The 18,874-nt window shown below is 38.6% G+C and overlaps 1 protein-coding gene and 1 long non-coding RNA gene across 3 annotated transcripts in view; both read right to left on the bottom strand.

Moving 5' to 3' along the window:
• Positions 1-12,295, bottom strand: part of LOC126412119 (mitochondrial genome maintenance exonuclease 1-like) — a 52,691-nt gene extending 40,396 nt beyond the window's left edge. The window contains exon 1 of one of the 2 annotated variants that reach the window (XM_050081557.1): positions 11,138-12,295. In XM_050081557.1, coding sequence (XP_049937514.1) covers positions 11,138-11,918 — 781 coding nt within the window. In that variant the 5' untranslated portion in view covers positions 11,919-12,295. The remainder of the gene's footprint in view (positions 1-11,137) is intronic. The other variant, XM_050081558.1, reaches the window with a different exon arrangement.
• An 820-nt stretch (positions 12,296-13,115) lies between these two features.
• LOC126412120 (uncharacterized) lies at positions 13,116-13,586 on the bottom strand. The gene is made up of 2 exons (XR_007575233.1): positions 13,426-13,586; positions 13,116-13,324 (listed from the first exon to the last, which is right to left on the bottom strand). It is a non-coding gene; the product is annotated as an uncharacterized LOC126412120 (long non-coding RNA).
• Between the last annotated feature and the right edge of the window lie 5,288 nt (positions 13,587-18,874).

Here is an 18,874-nt window from a genome sequence, read left to right as displayed (position 1 = left end):
TCTACTCGAGCTAAACACTACACAAGTTAGTTGTAACATATATTACATTAAGCCATAACAAAGGCAGTCACAGTCTCAACATGATGATATTAAATTCAGCTTTGTCTCAGTTCTGCAAAGTTATATGCTACACGAAATAACATTAAAAATACAATATTTTATTAATGGACCTGCAGAAAAAACATTTGACACTTGCAATATCTTTTCACACAGCAGCACCTGTCACAAAAATACAAGAAATAATATACACCAAAAATGGAAGTATATAATTCAGAATGGGAAAAGTGCAACTGCAAGAAAATAGTGCTAGTAAAAGTAATTTAAGAACACAGCTGCTACAAAGGGAGGACGCACCGGTGCATATTGGCTAGCCAGCTTTTCTCTCTCCCACTCAACCCCCTTAATCTCTCTTTCCTGGAATTATTCCCACCTTCAGTATCCATACATGATGGAAACCAACTCACCCAAGAATTACCTACTATTGCTCTCTGTAGCAAGATTTCAGTCCAGTTGCTACACCGTCACTTACCTTAATATCAGAGGAAAAGTGTGCATTATCTGCCTGTGATACAAGTGTGTTTCATGTTTTCTCTCTTTGTTTGTTGTACTTCAGAGCTAGGAAAAAACTCAGCCCCTGCCTATCTCCAATTCAAGAGTGTTTTCACGTTCGACTTATGTGTTGTTTGTAATCTTAGCTGTGAAACCAACACAGTTTTTGTCTAGATAAACAAGGAAATTACCCCCCTCCTCCTGTTATAACCCACACTCAGGTTGGTTGATGTACTAAGCTGACTGTCATTAATCCAGTGCAAGCATTTCAAATCAGTCTCCCTTACCCCTGACCCCCACCTCCTTTACAAAATAATTATTAAAAAAGTAAAACACTAACTGACCTGTAGGTTGGTTTCAACATCACAGTGATTTACTATACATGGTCCTGTTGAAAGTGGTATGCCCTTGTCTTCCTCTCACCTTTGAAATGGTCTGACCAGCCAATTATATGGGGGCATAATGTTAAACATGGATACTGAACCATACTGCAACTCAGCATTTTTCACATTAGGAGAAACTGACAGAGGTGAAATAGATGACGCGGACTGACTGTGGACTGAAACCCAGGCCTTTGGATTTGCAGTCTGGCACTTCACCACCGATCCATCACCAGACAGTTATCTTAGTTACCACAAACCTAAGAATCGGATTGATTTTTAAGGTGCTTAATCATGAACTCAGCTGAATGGTGAGCTGATTCTTCATTTCTACTTCTAATGTTCACTCGATAAACACTTAGGAATACAAATAAAAAGTTAAAAAATTGCAAAATGGATTTATACAGCGAGTGGAGGGTGTGTTGTAATGGGTAAAGTAAGCTGTAAACAAAAATATTATTGGAAACTGAATTAACCCAGAAAGGTACTTCTCTGTGCATGCTTAACACTTCTTCTGATCCAATAACAATTAGCTGAACAGGAGGTGCATTCTACCAAACAAATAAAATTTTGTAGTTACATACACAAATTGGTAGTCTTGTCTGCTTCTGCAAAGGAACTGTTGAATCTGAAAGATAAAATACAAATTAATGTTATCTTTGTGCCTCTTATATGACAGAACTGTCTTGTACACAATGACTAAAATTCAGTCCATCATGCTACGCCACATACATTAACACTGACTTCTGTGTCTGCAAGTATCTCTGAAAATAAAGAGAAGTTGCAAAGAATTAAATTGGGTATTTTCATATATGTTCACAGATGTGGATCATTAGTACAGCAAAATAATGTAACTAAAACATAAATTCCCAAATACTAAACAAAAGGACTTAATTTCTAGTACAATGCTCAGATGACTAACATAAATACAGGATTAAACTTATTTTACTATGTTAAAAAATTAAATTTACAAATATAAAACTGAATATGTTCAATCATGAAAAAAGTAATAATTATCATCTACTATGATAAGAATCTTATAGAGCTCAACACAAACTGTGAACCTGGAAACAAGAAACCGCTTACATGATTTATACTTACACACACTTGAAAGATACAAAAATCACATTATCTCTTGCGTTTTGTTTTTCTTGTAGGCGATATCTCACCCCCCCCCCCCCTTACACACACACACACACACACACACACACACACACACACACACACACACACACACAAATATATACGTACAAACACGTTCTCTTCTGATGGTTGAAATGTGTAATCACAAGTTTCTCCTGCAAGACTTTCTTTTACAATAGTTATCAGTTCTTCAACTGTTATCTTGCACTAATCTGTTCATTTATGCATTCATATTGTACCCAACAATCTCAACGACTGTTTTATACAGCTTAATATTTGTCTACATTTTCAGTGTCATGTTAACTGTTCCAAGGTCTGTTAACTTGTACCCCACTGACCTGTTCATTCTAGTAAATATTTATCCTACATTTATTTTCTTGTGTACTCTTTTTCAGTTTTTATGCCTGGGGTCTGACTCAACACTAAGAGGTTATTGTGACAGCCACTGAGGGAATAGGCTGTAACCAACTGCAGATTGTGCCACACTTTGAAACAGACAATCACCATCATCTGAGTTCCAAGGTCATACAAGGTGGAATCCAAAATTTTTGGGACTGGTGCTGCCATCTGGAAAGTAGGAGTAATATATCTTTTCACCGCTACATGGTGAGAGCTGCATATCTGATGAGTCAGTGTGCGGAGTGACATTCAGCTGGGAGGACATGTTGTGTGTCCACAGTGATTTCCGTAATACTCTGTGTTTGGTGTGTGGCGATTTTATGATGGATCCGCAAACAGAACAGCGCGTGTATCAAATTCTGTGCGAATCTCAGAAAAAGTGCTACGGAGACCCTTGCATTGTTTAGGGAACAGAGCTTGAGTCGTATGTGTGTGTTTCAGTGGCATACTCAGTTCAGGGCCGGCCATACAGACGTCGAAGATGATGCTCACACTGAAAGGGTTGTTAGCCGCACAATGCCAGACAATTGTTGCCAAACTTCAATAATTGATTCGTGCGGATCGACGTCGAACCATTCAAGACCTTACAGATGAAGAGGTTATTGGTTATGGCACATGTCAACAAATGTTGACTGATGAATTGGGTATGTATGCATCATGTCGCTGCAAAATTTGTGCCAAGGATCTCGAATGCCAATCAGAAGGCGCAGTGTGTTGAAGTGTGCACCGACCTTTGTCAGACGGCATCTGAAGATCCAACCTTCTTGTCATGGGTTATCACCGGCAACAAGAACTGGTTTTACAGTTATTACCCAAAGACAAAGCAACAATCGTTCCAGTGGAAGAGCCTGGGCTCTCCAAGACCCAATAAAGTGAGACAGGTGAAGAGCAAAGTGAAGAGCATGATCATCATTTTCTTTGATACCAAGGGAATTGTGCAGAATTTGTCCCACCCAACCAAACAGTGAATTCCGCGTACTACTGTGACGTTTTGCGATGGCTCTGTGAAAACATGCGGTGACGGCGGTACGAACTTTGGCATCAAGGGAACTGGCTGCTGCAACACGACAGAAAGTCCTGTCACACATCCTTGCTCACCAGGACCTTTTTGCCAAAAAACAACAGGCGGTTGCACTCCACCTACCGTACTCGCCAGATTTGGCAACTTGTGACTTCACGCTATTCCGAAAATTGAAACTCAAGTTGAAAGGCCGTTGGTTCAACACTTTAGAGAGGATTCAAGAAGCATTACTGGCAGTGATAAACACCCTCAAAGAACAGGACTTCCAGAAGATGTTTGACCAGTGGCAGAAGAACTGGGACCAGTGTGTACGTGCAGATGGGAATTACTTCGAGGGTGATGGTGACCATTAGTCAAAGATAAGGTTTCCAACAGATGACAGTAACAGTCCCAAAAATTTTGGATATACCTCATATTTGGATCATTCTAGCAACTGGCAGAGAAGGCTGAGAACACCAGTCTTGCTTCAGAGGTTTCAATGAAGCTCATAACCTACAGCACTGTGTGCAGAACACATTGTGGCTCTCTCATTCTTAGTCAAGTGGAAGGACGGAATCAGAGACTGTGAAGGTTCTGTGACTTCCTAGACTTGCGCCATTGGGCTGAGAACTGTAGGGTACCCCTAAATGGGTCAAGTATGTACTCCACAACAGAGGCTGCTGCCCAGGTAGCTGACTGCGTGTGGGATACACACACGGAATTTTTACATTAGGCAACTCTCCATCCAGTCCAGATAACAATAGGTGTAGAAGACCCAGAAGTATTGATGTAAGACCCAAACAAATGTCTCCCACAGGCAACAGCATTAAATTCCTAGCCATTAACTGCTGAAACATTCACTACAAAGTGCCAGAGTTTGAACTCCTTCCAAACAGCAGCAAAGTTTAGACAGTACTAGGAACAAATGCTGGTTGAAACCTGAAGTTGACAGCAGAATGATTTTTGGGGAAAATTTAAGTGTCTTCTACCAAAAGGATTTAGGCTAATGGGAAACAGAGGCAGTGCATTTGTCACAGTAAACAAGAACCTCAAATCCACCAAGACAGAAATTGCAGCTGCATGCGCAATTGCTTGAGCAAGAATAAGTAGCAGGAGTGGGTAAAAAATTATTATTGGATCCCTCGATTGACCACCAGATTCATCTCCTGATGGGGGCAAAAACTTTATAGAAAGCCTCAGGTCACTTGTTTGTAAGTTCCCCAATCATACTGAACTCACTGGAGAAGACTTTAATCATCCAGCAAGCAACTGGGGTGATTACAGTTTTGTTAGTGTTGGAAATGACAAAAAATCCTTTCAAATATTACTTCTCGGGAAACTAACTGGAACAGACAGTTCAGAAACCCACTCATGATGGAAATATATAAGATCTAATGGCAATAAATAGGCCTGATCTCTCTGAGAACATCCACATCAAAATTGGTATCAGTGACCATGAGGTAGTTGAAGCAACAATGATTACCAAGTACAAAGAGCGACTAAAACAAGCGGAGATATGTATATTTTCAGCAGACTACATAAAGAAGCATGTAGTGTCTTATCTCAATGGGATACTTGAAACTCAGGACAGGAGATGGAGAGGATGTGTGGCTCAAGTTTAAAACAGCAGCTGACCATGCTCTGGATAGAAATGTACTCAGTGAAACAGAACACTGCATAATAGGTGTAAAACCAAGCATTGGGCTATAAAAAGAGAGATGCTGAATGAAACACATTTGACTGACAAGAAGGCAATGCATGAAGCCTTCAATCCTATCATAACAGAATAATGTCAAATGAGCTTTCAAAAAACCCCGAGAAGTTCTACTTGTATGCAAAGACTGTTAGTGGCACCAAAGTTAGTGTCCAGTCACAGACAAGACAGAAATTGATATTGACGGCAGTAAAGCAAAAGCAGAAATGCTTTCCTAACTCAGTGTTTTTAGAAAGGAAAAACAAAGAGTATAAGCCCAATTTAACTCTCATACAACTGTAAAGATGAGTCAAACAGATAATAGTGTCAATGGCATTGAGAAACAGTTGTGATCATTAAGACTGAACAGAGCTCCAGGAACTGACTGAATCCCTATCAGGTTCTATACTGAATTTGGGACTGAGGTAGTTCCTCTTTTAATTATATAATCTATCACACATACCTCGAACAAAAAACCATGCCCAGAGATTGGAAAAAAAGTACAGGTCACATCTGTTTACAGGAAGGGTAGCAAAAATGATCCACAAATTTACCATCCAATATCCTTGGCATCCATTTGTTGTAGAATCATAGAATATATTCTGAGCTCAAACACAGTGTGATATCATGAACAAAATGACCTCCTCCAAGCCAACCAGCATGGATTCCAAAAACACCAATCACGTGAAACCCAACTTGCACTTTTCTCACCTGACACACTGAAGGCTTTGGACCAAAGCAGTCATGTTGATGCAGTATTTCTTTATTTCCAAAAAGCATTTGACTCAGTGTTACATTTACACTTATTATCAAAATTATGACCGTATGGCGTACTAGTCAGTGGGGAGGACACAGCACAGTATCTTGGATGAAAAATCGTTGATAGGTGTAGAAGTAACTTTAGATTTGCCCCAGGGAAGTGCATTGGGATCCTTGCTGTTCATGTTGCATGTTAATGACATTGCAGACAAGATTAGTAGTAACTTCACACTTTTCATAGATGCAGCAGTTATCTATAATCAAATACTGTCTGAAAGAAGCTCCAAAAATCTCAGTTAGAACTTGATAAGATTTCAAAACGGTGCAACAACTGACAACTTGCTTTAAATGTTCAGAAATGTAAAACTGTGCACATCATAAAACAAATAACCACAGTATTCTATGACTATAATATTACGGAGTCACAGATGAAATAGGTCAACTGATACTAACACCTGGGTGTAATACTTCATAGGGATATGAAATGGAATGATCACACAGGCTCATTCACCAGCAAAGTAGACTTTGGTTTATTCGTAGAATACTAAGAAAATTGAATCAGTCTACAAAGGAGATTGCTTACACATCAGTTATTCAACCCCTCCTAGAACATTTCTCAAGCGCGTGGGATCCATATGATATAGGAATAACACCGGACAATGAACATATACAGAGAATGGCAGTGCAAATGGCCACAGGCTTTTTTGACACGTGGGAGTGTGTCACAGAGATGTTGAAAGAATTGAACTGCCCAACTTTGAAGATAGATGTAAAGTATCCTGATAAATCCTAATCGCAAAGTTTCAAAAACTGGCTTTAAAGGATGATTCTAGAAACACACTACAACCCCATACATGTAGCTCCAGCATGGATTGTGAGGACAAGATTACACGAATTACAGTCCACATAGAGGAATTAAAATAGTAATTCTTCCATCATACCATAAGTGAATGGTATGGGAAAAAGCCCTAATAACTGGTACAATGGGTCATACTCTCTTCCATGCCCATCATGATGGTTTGGAGGGTGTAGATGTAGAGTATCTCCTAGATCATACTTTGTCTCATTTTAAATGTCCCTCTGTAGCAATACATTTCTTTCTAAGGTGCATGTTTCTTACTGATATAGAGCACTGCTCCAGATGTATAGTTCTCACTATTTCATTCTCAGTTCTATGTCAACATGGGAGGTCATTAAAGTTTTACCTAAACCAATCTACTCGCCCATTGTGTGCAATCTTGTTTCATAGATAAAACAATTAATGAATTTCTTCTAATGTCTTAACATCATTACCTGCTTTTTTACTTCTCTTCAGCACTTTCATTGAGCAAAGGTGTCTGACACAGTGGTTTGGTGCTGGATTTTTATTTGTGAGTGGGGTTGAAATCCCTGCCCTACTATCCAGATTTGTTGTTGATTCCCCTAAAATACTTTATGTGAAGTCAGGATCCTTCTGTTGAAAAGATCACAATAGATTTCCTTCTTCATCCTTGCCCAGTATCAGTTTGTGCTCCATCTCTAATGACTTCAGCATCGACGGGATGCTAAGAGCACATTTTCCTGCCTGTTTGTATGATTTTTAATTTGTTTCATTCAACCTTAACACAAATTGTGTTTTATGTAACCTAGCAATTACATGCAACACTTGTTTTAAAATCTTCCTTTCCTTCAGCTCCATGGCTTTGTCACCTGCATATTTCATTACTGGTTTTTACAGTCTATTTCCATTCACAAATTATCTTTAAGTTTACTCAGTGTACCCATGACAACCAACTGCAATCCTGCCTAAGTACATTATTTTGACTATGAGTTTGTCTTTCTTGAGTTCTGGAACTTTCTGAATCAACTTTTTTTTAAAAGTATTCTTCACATATCTTCATATTTTCATCCAGTTTCTATAGACGATTTCAACAATCGTATCCCAACCTTTTTTGAAGTTTCTTTGTTTCCCATTGACTGATACTCTGGTCAGCAATTTAATAGTGAGCCTACTCCTGTCACCCTATAGTTTTCAGACTCATTCACTGGTACTTACCTCAGTAGGATGAGATTATAATTTTCTGAAAAGTTAATGGTATACCTCTTGTTCAATAGAGTCTGTACAGCTGATAAAATAACAATGCAGTCCCTGTACCTCCACTGATTTTAGCACTTCCGAAGGTATCTCATCCACTCTTGAGGATTCGTTTGAGTTTGAATCATGCAGTTGTCTGTGACCATATTATTTCATGATTTGCATCTTCCAAATCAATCTTGCTCTCTTCTGTTACTCCACAGGGTGACTGTCAGAAGTTATAAAAAAAATTTTGTGTCCTTTGTTCCATGCTTAACAAAGGTTTCCAATCTGCAATTCAGAGGTTAACATCTTTACTTTTTAACTTCTCCCAAATTTTGTACTTATTCATCACAATCAAAAAGTTTCATTCAAAGGCCACACAGTCCAGAATCTGTATGCTAATCAGGCAAAATCACCATGACCACCGAGGAAATTTTCCCACTGATGCACCTGGTTGAAGTTACCCATTTGCTAAAGTACCGTGTCTTGCTGCATGAAGAACTCTGTAACTGCCTGCTACAACATCCTCGTCTGACAGGAATCATTGACCCTTCAAGGCCTTTTTTAAGGGACCCAAGTCATGATAATCACATGGGGAGAGATCAGGACTACAGGGTGGGTGCTCGGGTGTCTCCCACTTGAGTTGCCGTAATGTCTGCATAAGTGCCAGATCAACCAGTGTCTTGAGTCAAATCTCGACCAAATTTGGTGCATCATTCTGCAGTGTTGGTTCTCAAGAGAAGTGCTGCCCCCTAAACACTGGATGTGTATTGCTGTTTATCCTTCAGCATCCAAGAACAGAATAAGAGTATGCTGGTCTTGTATTGTCACCATAGTTCACATTTCCGCATTTACTGCATGCACATCAGAAAGACATGAGTGCCACATTAATACCTTGCCTACATGTCAGTGCTTATATACCCACATTGGAATTGCACTATGTTGCATATACACTGCAGCAATGCCCTTGAACAGAATCTTTTTGATTGCCCTTTATACAATTTCATTAGCCTCAAATATTTTCCTCCCCTTTATTATATTTTCACCCAGGTCTGTTAAACCATCCCCAACATTAACATTGTTTTAGAAAATTTACACTTCCTCACATTCTACTTAATTACCTGGTACCCCACACATCCTCATATGCCCACACTTTCATGTTTTTGAATTCCAACTGAATGTTCACCACAACTGGGTTGGGATCCAAGTCAGTATTTGATTATATCGGTGAGTCTTGCAGTTTAGCTTCTGATTCCTAAACTTTTGCCCAGCAATAAGAAATTGCAGCTTGTATCTTCCAGTATTTTCTGAGCATACCTACTTTTATGAGCTTTGAAGTGTGTGTACTCTAGTCGCTTGAAACTCTCCTCACTCATTTCTTTCTTCCACTCAATATCATCTAGAAATTCAACCTCCATTTCTCTCTCCTGCTGCAGTATCCCATTTACCCAAGAATATTACATTCAATTTCCCTTTCATATATGTTATCAGCCTCTCAGTTTCCCTAACACTTCCTAGTGATGTACATATGCAAAACATGTTCACTTAGAACAATAATTTCATCACTGTGTTGCTTGGTGGTGCTAATAGTGCAACTCACTTTCCTATTCACAATGCGCATTACACCAGTCATGTTGCCATTATCCCATACTGACCTGTTCACACCTGTCTTGACATATTTTCATTTACCATACATAACCATCACTAAACTTGACTGTTCATCTGCCCCCTCAACATTTCCAGTTTTTCTACAAATTCAAAACTTCTGACATTCTATACTCCAATTTGTAGAAAGTTGGCTTTCTCTTCCTCTTACTGTGAGTCCCTCATGACCAGTCCTCCCCCCCCCCCCCCCTCGCAAACATGACTCATTTTGGATTTTATACCGTCTTACTAACAACAATTTTTGGCAATACACCAAAATAGGGACACACATTCTGCAGACGTCAGCCATTCTATCACACAAACTTCCCAGCTGGTAAACTTGTCAATGAACCAATGACGTCTACCAGCTGTGATAGTGTGTCTACAATACACACCAGGTAAAATGCAGACCAAAAAATTGAACAGGAAAAATAAGCACTGAGAAATGACACTGCATACAATTATGGCTTTTCATTTATGTCACTCCTGAGGCAGTTTTCCTTGGACCACTGTACACCACTATTTCTTTGCTTTAGCTCGTTGATGGTTTTAATTTCTACTTTTGGTACCTGTTACACAGTGTGCCCCCTGCACCACCTTTTTCAAAGTTGATAGATGCTACAGACCTCTGTGCCCATCTTTCAGTTATAGTTCACCTATTTTGACCATCATGGCAACTGAACCAATTAATCCACAATAATGTAATGATGATGCGGCATGTACTATCATATATGCAAAAACAGAAAAAGAACACTACACTGAAAATATTTCTTCTGCATCAATATTAATTTTAGATATGTATTTTGTAACAGAGTAGCCCAAGGTTTAGTTTAGGTTAGAAGGTGAAAGTTTGGTAAAGAGTTGGCAAAATCTCAGATATGGTGGAATACTGATCCATAATGTAGCCTAAGGTCTAGGTTAAGGAGAAACTAGTGAAGCAGTATCAAACACATTAGTTAATTAAAATTTCCTCCTCCTTTTGGCACAGTTCATTATTTACACTCCATATGCCCCACACCATGTTCGGTGCACACACTTATCACTTGTCCTGATTATAAGCAACTTTACTTCAATTTATACTATCTTTCAGTGTCCAATACCTCATCTCACACCACACTAACATTTGTAATTAGCAAGAAAGACTGTAATATCAACAGTACATATGTATGGTTACATGTTACTGCATTCAAAATTTATTATTTAACTTTCACTGATTTCTCGGGAAAGTGATTATCTTTCTTCACACAACTGCAATTTTTGTATCTTACATTTTGAATTGACATCCATCTTGGAAACTTGAAATTATAAGATGATTACTCAAGTTAACAAAACAACATAGCTGTCTTCACTTAGGATTTCCAGAACAATTACAAAACAAGTGGGTTCTTGTATCATTTCTGATAGCTAGAATGATTTAAAATTAAGTGTTTTACTTGACAAATAAACTGATGTGTGGAAATAATCCAACTAAATCACTCAAATGTTGTAAATAAAATGATGTCATGCCATGTTACCAGTATAGAGGTCCATGAATCCTTCCTGGCCAAGTTCAGCAATCATCCTCTGTTGCCATCGCCGTAGAGCAACCCGTGACTTTTCAGACATGGTAGCATTTAGTATTCTACTCACTGCTGGATATTTATAGTATTCGGATTTCCAGGCATTTTCAGTTACAGGTTTTTCTGATCCACATGTTGAGAGTTCTTCAATTTTCTCATTGTTGAATAATGGAAAGGAGGGTATGCTTTTCAGTACATTGTCTGGTAAGTGCAACAAGGTATGTTTCTTACAGTTTTCTGTTACACTGGGTAATGGTGGGACATTGGAATCATCAAATTTTGGAAGCAGCCCTTCGATGTCCTCTGTAACTTTACTGTCTGGTTCGGAAACAGTGGTTAATTTTGGTTTCGCTGCTGCTGGTGGTGTTTCTGTTTTCTGTACATGGTTTGACGCCTTCCTGACTATAATCTGGATTTGAGGATTGCTCAGCTGACGGAGCTTGGTTACGTTCTTAGTACTTCTCGTCAGCGTCCACTGCAGTTCTCCAGTAGCACTATTTTTCTTCTTATCTTCTGGTGCATTTGCAAATAAATTTTTGTTACATTTTCCGTTTGCTCGTTTCTGACTTCTTGTTTCCAAAAGTTCACCAAACAAGCTTTTATTTTCTTTATTTAATTTTTTTATCGCTTCTCCTACCTCTCTGCTAACTTTTTTCTTATACGACACGGACATATGAAACTCATAACCATTATGTGCTACAGATCGAAGTTTACTGAGCAGTTTGCGTGTCAACATCACTAAACTTTTATGCCTTACAAACAATTTAGGTTACTTGTCTAGTGTCACAAATTTGTGATCCCAAAACATTTATTTCAAAACAACCGCTCGTTATATGGCATAAGCTGTGGACAAAGCGATCAGCTTCTGGTTTTCGTCGGCAAAATCTTACTGCCATATGTTATTTGGTGTCTACTCGCCAATAATCCACTGTATCAAACGATCTGCATGCAAACGAACTTGACCTACACAACTACTTTCACTTCTCAGCAATGCATACGCCCACATACTGTTTACTAATAACCAGAGATTCGAGTATAAACGGTCGACAACATATTCACAGATAAAAGAGTAAAATGTCAGTGTTGGACATGGAGGTAGAATAAGGGGAGATGGCGCTACAGACTTGCGCTGTACGTTGTTTTGAAGCCAGTGGGCGAGGCCTGCCGCCATCTTGGATCCCCCAAAACATTAGCAGACGAGTGTTTACAATTGTTTCTTGTTCGTTATTTATGTCGTGTGCACGTGATATTTGTTTTATATAGTAAATGTTACTCGGTTTTAGTGAACAACACAGCATAAGGGACGCAACTTCAAACGTTTTTCTAGTCTTAAATGCGTATTTGATACAGTAATACGTAAAAATGTTACGCTTCTTGCCTCAGTACTGTAATTCCTTTTTGTTTATACACTTAGAATAACCGAGAAGAGACGTATGTGCTATGAAAACAGTGCTTTTGTAATCCATTTCTATTCACTTTCATTGTGTTTGTGTCGATAATTGATAAAGCCAGAACTCCAAAAACAATGATTGATAGTTTAGAGGCACCGATTTGTATTCGTTGCATTTTCAAGTCAAATGCAAATTTTAAATGTTCACGTTTGCAAGAAACTTACCTTATTTCCTTTGGTGTCCCATAGATGTATGCAGGGATGATATAAACAAGCCAGCTGTCATGTCAACAAAGTGAAAAATACGTTGAATTACGAAGGAACAGAACTGAATTTAAGATTGTTAGGCCCATTGCAATTTCCACATCTGCTTTCTTTTTAAATTGTACCTACCAAATGACATTCAATGTGGCAAAGAACAGAAATTTACAGGGTAACACGACAACACAGTGATTAATGTAATGATCTAAGCCTGGACTTCGATAGGGAACTTTGCTTTAACAAATATGTAACCATTTAAGTACTTATAATTTAACCACTGTAACAGGTGTTCCACACATTTTACTGAACATTTAATTAACTACATGTAGTTACATTAGTTTTACATTAAATTATTGCATTTTAAAACATTAGTCCTCATTTCCAGGATATTTCTTGCCAGGACTTTTCAGTTACTTCAGAATAACCACACAGTGAAAACCAAGTGTAATGCTCACTTCCAGACAGCTCTTCGCCTTGGATTGATAGGAAATCTAAAGTTAAATCACAGAAATAAAACCATCCTGTAAAACTTTACAGTGCATCACAATTTCAAGTATATATAAGAAAATAGCACTTAAATAAGTCCACTTACGAATGAAATGTGATTTGTTTAAACTTAAGACTACAGTCAGAACGATTAGTACACCCGTGAGCGACGCAAGCCGGCATTTTTTATCAAAACACTTCACGACTACACGGAATCAAACCACCAGAAGCGAATGTTTTGGGGTAGCTAACATGGCGGACCTTCTCTTGGATCGGCTTCAAGTTTGTGACGTCATGACAACTCCTCTTATTTTTACCTCCATGGTGTTGGAGCGATAAGAATAGCGTTGAAAATAAGTAACCATTACGTGTACTCGACACATTCGATTATCTAACAGTTTAATTTTGTATACAATGGTTATCCGTTCCAAAATAAAGTTCAAGGCAGTGACAACAAACATTAAAATTTTTTGTATAACGGATTTTCGCCCCCAATTAAAGTTTAAGCCACTGACTACAAACACGGCGTTACAGTGTCACTTAACAATTTAAAACTTTAGATCTGGATTTACTGCCACATTGTGACCAAACATATGTCCCTTTTCCGCTAGACACAAGAACGGGAATAAAATAATGCTGCTCCATGTGTTAGCGAGTGTGCAGATGAGTAAATATTTGAAAATATAAACGATGGTGCAGGACAGATTTTCATTAAATTTAGGAAGATTCAGTACATACCGTTCAGTACTTACCACAAAATATGAGAACATATAACTCTCTTATATGTTGGAGCCTACGAAATTAAAGAAATAGATAGCGTCCTGCCTTTGAGAGAACAAGCTGATCACACCACGAATTCGTTATTTTGACAACTGGTTCATAATATCTATAATTTGATGTAAAATAGACAAATTTCTTGAAAATGTAACTTTTTTTTTACAAAATACATTGACTAACTTCTCCCATTTACGTATGAAAAATTATATTCTCCACATGACCATCCAAAGGCCGTGCGGCAACGGGCTCATTGAAGTTCTCGATGACGCGTTCACAAGCATCTGGTGGGATGCCGTTAATTGGTCAACTGGTGATTGTTTGTTGTTTGTTTTTGCAAACTTTAGATTTCACAAAATTCCACAAAAAAATCATAAAGCGTAAGATCGAATGATCTGGCAGGTCATTCCCGGTTACCACGCAAACAAATAATTTTTCGAAGAAACTTTTCATTCAGCAGAGCAATCGTTTCATGGGATTTGTGACATGTTGCACTATCTTCTTCAAAAAAAGAACAGGCATTTTCGTCAAAAAGAGGGGAAAACTAATCATAAAGTATGTTTCAGTAACGGTCGCCATTTTCAGTGACCGCAGCTCCCTCATCATTTTCAGAAAAGTATGGGCCGATTACTCCTCCTGCCCAGAACCCACACCACACAGACGTACGTTTTGGATGTACCTCACCTTCCACAGTCACTCGCGGATTTCTAATATCTTTCTATCACATGGATACGTTGCTCGGTTGTTATCTGATCCAGGACGAAAATAAACATCACACAACGGTGCTCACCACACACAAGCAATCAGGCTGCAGATGTGAAGGATTGCAGATAACAAACATGAAAAAACCATGCCTGCTAACCGTCGTATGAAAAAATAGTGCAAATTCAAATTCGTCCTAACTTCCTGGATATCCTGTACGTAGCACTTGACGTTTAAGGTCCGAGAAAGCGAAGTTGTCGTCTGTCTACACAATCTCTATGGTGTTGTCTCAATAGAAAATCACTTTGTGTCACCATCTCCTACAAAAATACAAATAAATTCGAAAATTCACATTTATTTATTCTCGCTATGGACTATAGTCTGACTCTGTAGCTGAGCAGTCATTGTGGCTGAATGCCCTGTGGTGGACCCGCATTCTATTCCCTGTACTGCGAGGAATTTCTTCCTCGGTAGGAGGACCAGAACAGGTCCCACTCAGCCTCGTGATGCCAACTGAGGAGATATTACATTTCCACGTCAGTGCTTTCCTTCTTTTTGTTTATGGATTACAACTGACAACTTCACACTGAGAGTAGTAGGTGTATCATGAAATTTATATACGCACAGAGTAAGACAAATGTTGCATAGTCACAATAAAAAAGTCCAAATAAATAATTTTAAAAAAAGGCAGATTTACCATTCTACATGTACAGGGTGAATCACCTAAAACTTACGCCGCAAATATCGCGGAAATGGAAAATGCTATTGGTGTGTATTTTTCATAGAATGGATTGGTATTCAGTTACTCGTATTGTTAGCCAATAAACAGATTGTAATAATATTTAGAAAGTGCATTTTTTGTGCAAACATACTCTTTTTTAAACCTATTGACATTAAGAAACTAAAAGTAGGGTAAATTAGAATATCACTGGTGTTTGTTACAGGATTCCAGTGCGAGCTGGTTCTGAGATATCGTATTTTGAAAAGTTTCCACACCGATGCTTGCTTGTTCCATTTAACCTGCGTAGTTGCTAGGTTCGATGTTGTTATGTCTGCGTACAGTGTGCTGGTGTGTTCCTTCAGCACATTGTGAGTTGTTGGTCAGTGTGTGACAGTATAAGCAGAAGGTCGTAAGTGGAAGATGGGATTTAACAATGCACAAAAAGCCGACATGCTCAAGGTGTATGGAGAGTGTAGGAAGAACGTAGTTCATTCATGTACAGAGTATGCGGTAAGATATCCTAATAGACATCAACCATCTCGGTAATTATTTATCAACCTCTTCAACTAGTTACTTGAAAGTGATATTGTAATGTCTAGACAACTTAACAGAAGGAAACAAGTGATGACAGAAGAGGGGAAATTAATGTCCTTGCTGCTGTTGCAGTTGATCCCCAACTTAGCTCTCACGCAATCACACGAGGAAGTGGCAGGACTCAGGCAAGTCTCCTGCTCATTCCCCTCTGACATACAGTGAGTCCAAAAAGTATTTGTCTAGTTGTAATTTTTTAAAGAAAACTAAGTATATGTCACATGAAAGGAAGGGAACATAAAATGTGAACATCCAGTCATATGCAACAAACTTTGTAAGTCATTTTTATTGATGAACAAGGAAATAAATACATCCATAGGGATAATAAATTTGACAAAGTGCAGAATTTATTCTAGGGCTACTTCAAAAAGTATTCGTCCACTCATTTTTTTAAAATTTACAATCTGTAAATATGATTTCAGTTACAAGAATTGATATTTAGTGGGGTTTCCCTTTGCATCTATTACTGCTTGTAGTCATCTGGGCATCGACTTGACCAAGTTTGCCATCAAAGAGGCAGGAATTTTGTCCCATTCGTCTTGAAGTGCTTCTTTTAGGTCTCTCTTGTTAGGAATGTGTCTTCTCCTGATGCCATCTTCCAGTATTTTCCAAATATGTTCAATAGGATTAATGTCTGGGCTCTGAGGAGGGTGTTAAGTTGTTTTGGGGTATTGTACAGGAGCCACAGCCTTGTATTTAGAGCTGTATGCTTTGGGTCGTTATCTTGTTGAAAAATGTAATTTCCTTGCAGGCCAAATTTTTTGGCACTAGGATTCACATTATCCTTTAAAATGTTGATATGCAAATGTTGATCCATTGTACCTTCTACGAAATGTAATTTCCAACACCCACAGCACTCATTCAACCCCATACCATAAGGGAGCCACCACTGTGTTTAACCATTGGCACAAGATTGCATGGCAACATCTCCGCATTCTTCTTCCACCACACCATTCGCCTGCCATCCGATCCAAATACGTTATATTTACTTTTATCATAAAATATTACTATATTCTAGACATCTTTCTTTTTGAATATATGTTCTATCGCAAAATCAAGACGTTTCTTTCGATTCTGTTCACTGACCCAAAATTATTGTAATAATCACTATGTGGACGATGTGGCCTATTCTACACCTTATTTTAGATCTATGTGATGATGCTGTGCTAATTATATTTATATATTTTGACGATGCCACTATGGCCATATCACTTTAGGACATGGTGTAAAAAAGATCTGAGGATGGTCAATACGGACTGAAACCGGTCATCATCTAAAGAATTGATATTGTCATCAGAGACTGGAAAAAAAGCATATATCCATATGTTTTGAAGGTATTTCTGATTGTGTTGGCACATATCTTGTTTCCCTAGACTCTAACTCCACAGCGATCTTAGGAGCGCTGATTTTAAGTTTCTTCTTCATTTCCCTCGTCATAAATCTCACGTTTGCATCAGTGAAAGTGTGAGGGTATCTGGTATGCGGTTGGTTTCTTAATGATTTTGTTGTGCAAAATCGATTTATTATCGACTGAACCGTCGATCTAGGTCTACCGACTACTTTAGCAATCTTGTAAGAAGATTTGCACACATTATGTAAGCGCAGAATAAGTTTTCTTTCGATCAGCGTCGTCTCACTACACTTACGGCCCATGGCGCTAATTGCACTGTATCGGTGGCATTCAGAACTACAACAGGCGATAGAGTGGGGCCGCACACGGTTGACTCTAGTGTGTGCCGTGGGTCAGCCTTATAATTTAATCACTGCGCGTAGAATTTCGGCATGTTCGGATGGTGGACGAATACTTTATGAACTAGCTCTATTCTGTTACCTTGTTGACGCTTTGGATGTATTTCTTTCCTTGCTTTTCAACAAAAAATGACTCACCAACATTCTTCTTACATGACTGGCTCTTTAGATTTTGTATACATTTCTTTTCATGTCACACCAGCTTTGTTTTCTAAAAGATATGCAGCTAGACAAATACTTTTTGGGCTCACTGTAGGTTCCATCCCTAACACATTTCTCTCCATCAAGAGCTGTGTGGAAACGGTTAAGAGAATCGTGTTAACTTCTGTACATGAGCATTAAAAGAGCGTACTCCAGATGTATCATGTATCTTGTTTAGTGATGAAGCCACGTGTACCAATCATGGTCAGGTAAATCGTTAAAACATGTACTATTGGTCCGTTAACAATCCCCATTGGCTTTGTCAGATGGAGTGTCAGAGTCCATGAAGTGTTCACATATGGTGTGGGATAGTGAACCATCAGCTCATAGGCTTGTTTTCCATAGACGGAATACTGAATATCTCCGCTGAAAAGCTAGCACATGTGCAACAGATGTTCCATACTAGAAATGGAAGCTTGTACTGTCGCTGTCTGTGGTCATTTTGAACAAATCTTGTGATAGTCAATTGTCTCAGTACTGGTCAGAATTTATGTAACTAGCGTATGCACTTGTGTTGTTCATTAGTGTGTGCTGCCTCAGGTAGCGTACAAGTGTCAGCGTGGGAACTTTTTAAAATACGATGTCTTGTAAACGATTCACACTAGAATCCTGCAACAAACACCACTGACATTTTAATTTGTCCCAAATTGAGTCTGTTAATGTCAACATGCATTGTTCCATTTAAAAAATTCAGTGTATGCGCCAAAAATACACTTTATAAGTATTATTAGAATCCGTTTATTGGGCAACAGTACGAGCCCCTGGCTACCAATCCACTCTGTGAAAGCCGCACATCAGCAGCACTTTCCATTTCTGC

Source organism: Schistocerca serialis, chromosome 7 (genome assembly GCF_023864345.2).
Source record: "Schistocerca serialis cubense isolate TAMUIC-IGC-003099 chromosome 7, iqSchSeri2.2, whole genome shotgun sequence".
Lineage (NCBI taxonomy): Eukaryota > Metazoa > Arthropoda > Insecta > Orthoptera > Acrididae > Schistocerca > Schistocerca serialis.
The sequence above is the reverse complement of the archived record's forward strand: the minus strand, read 5'-3'. Positions and strand labels throughout refer to the sequence as shown.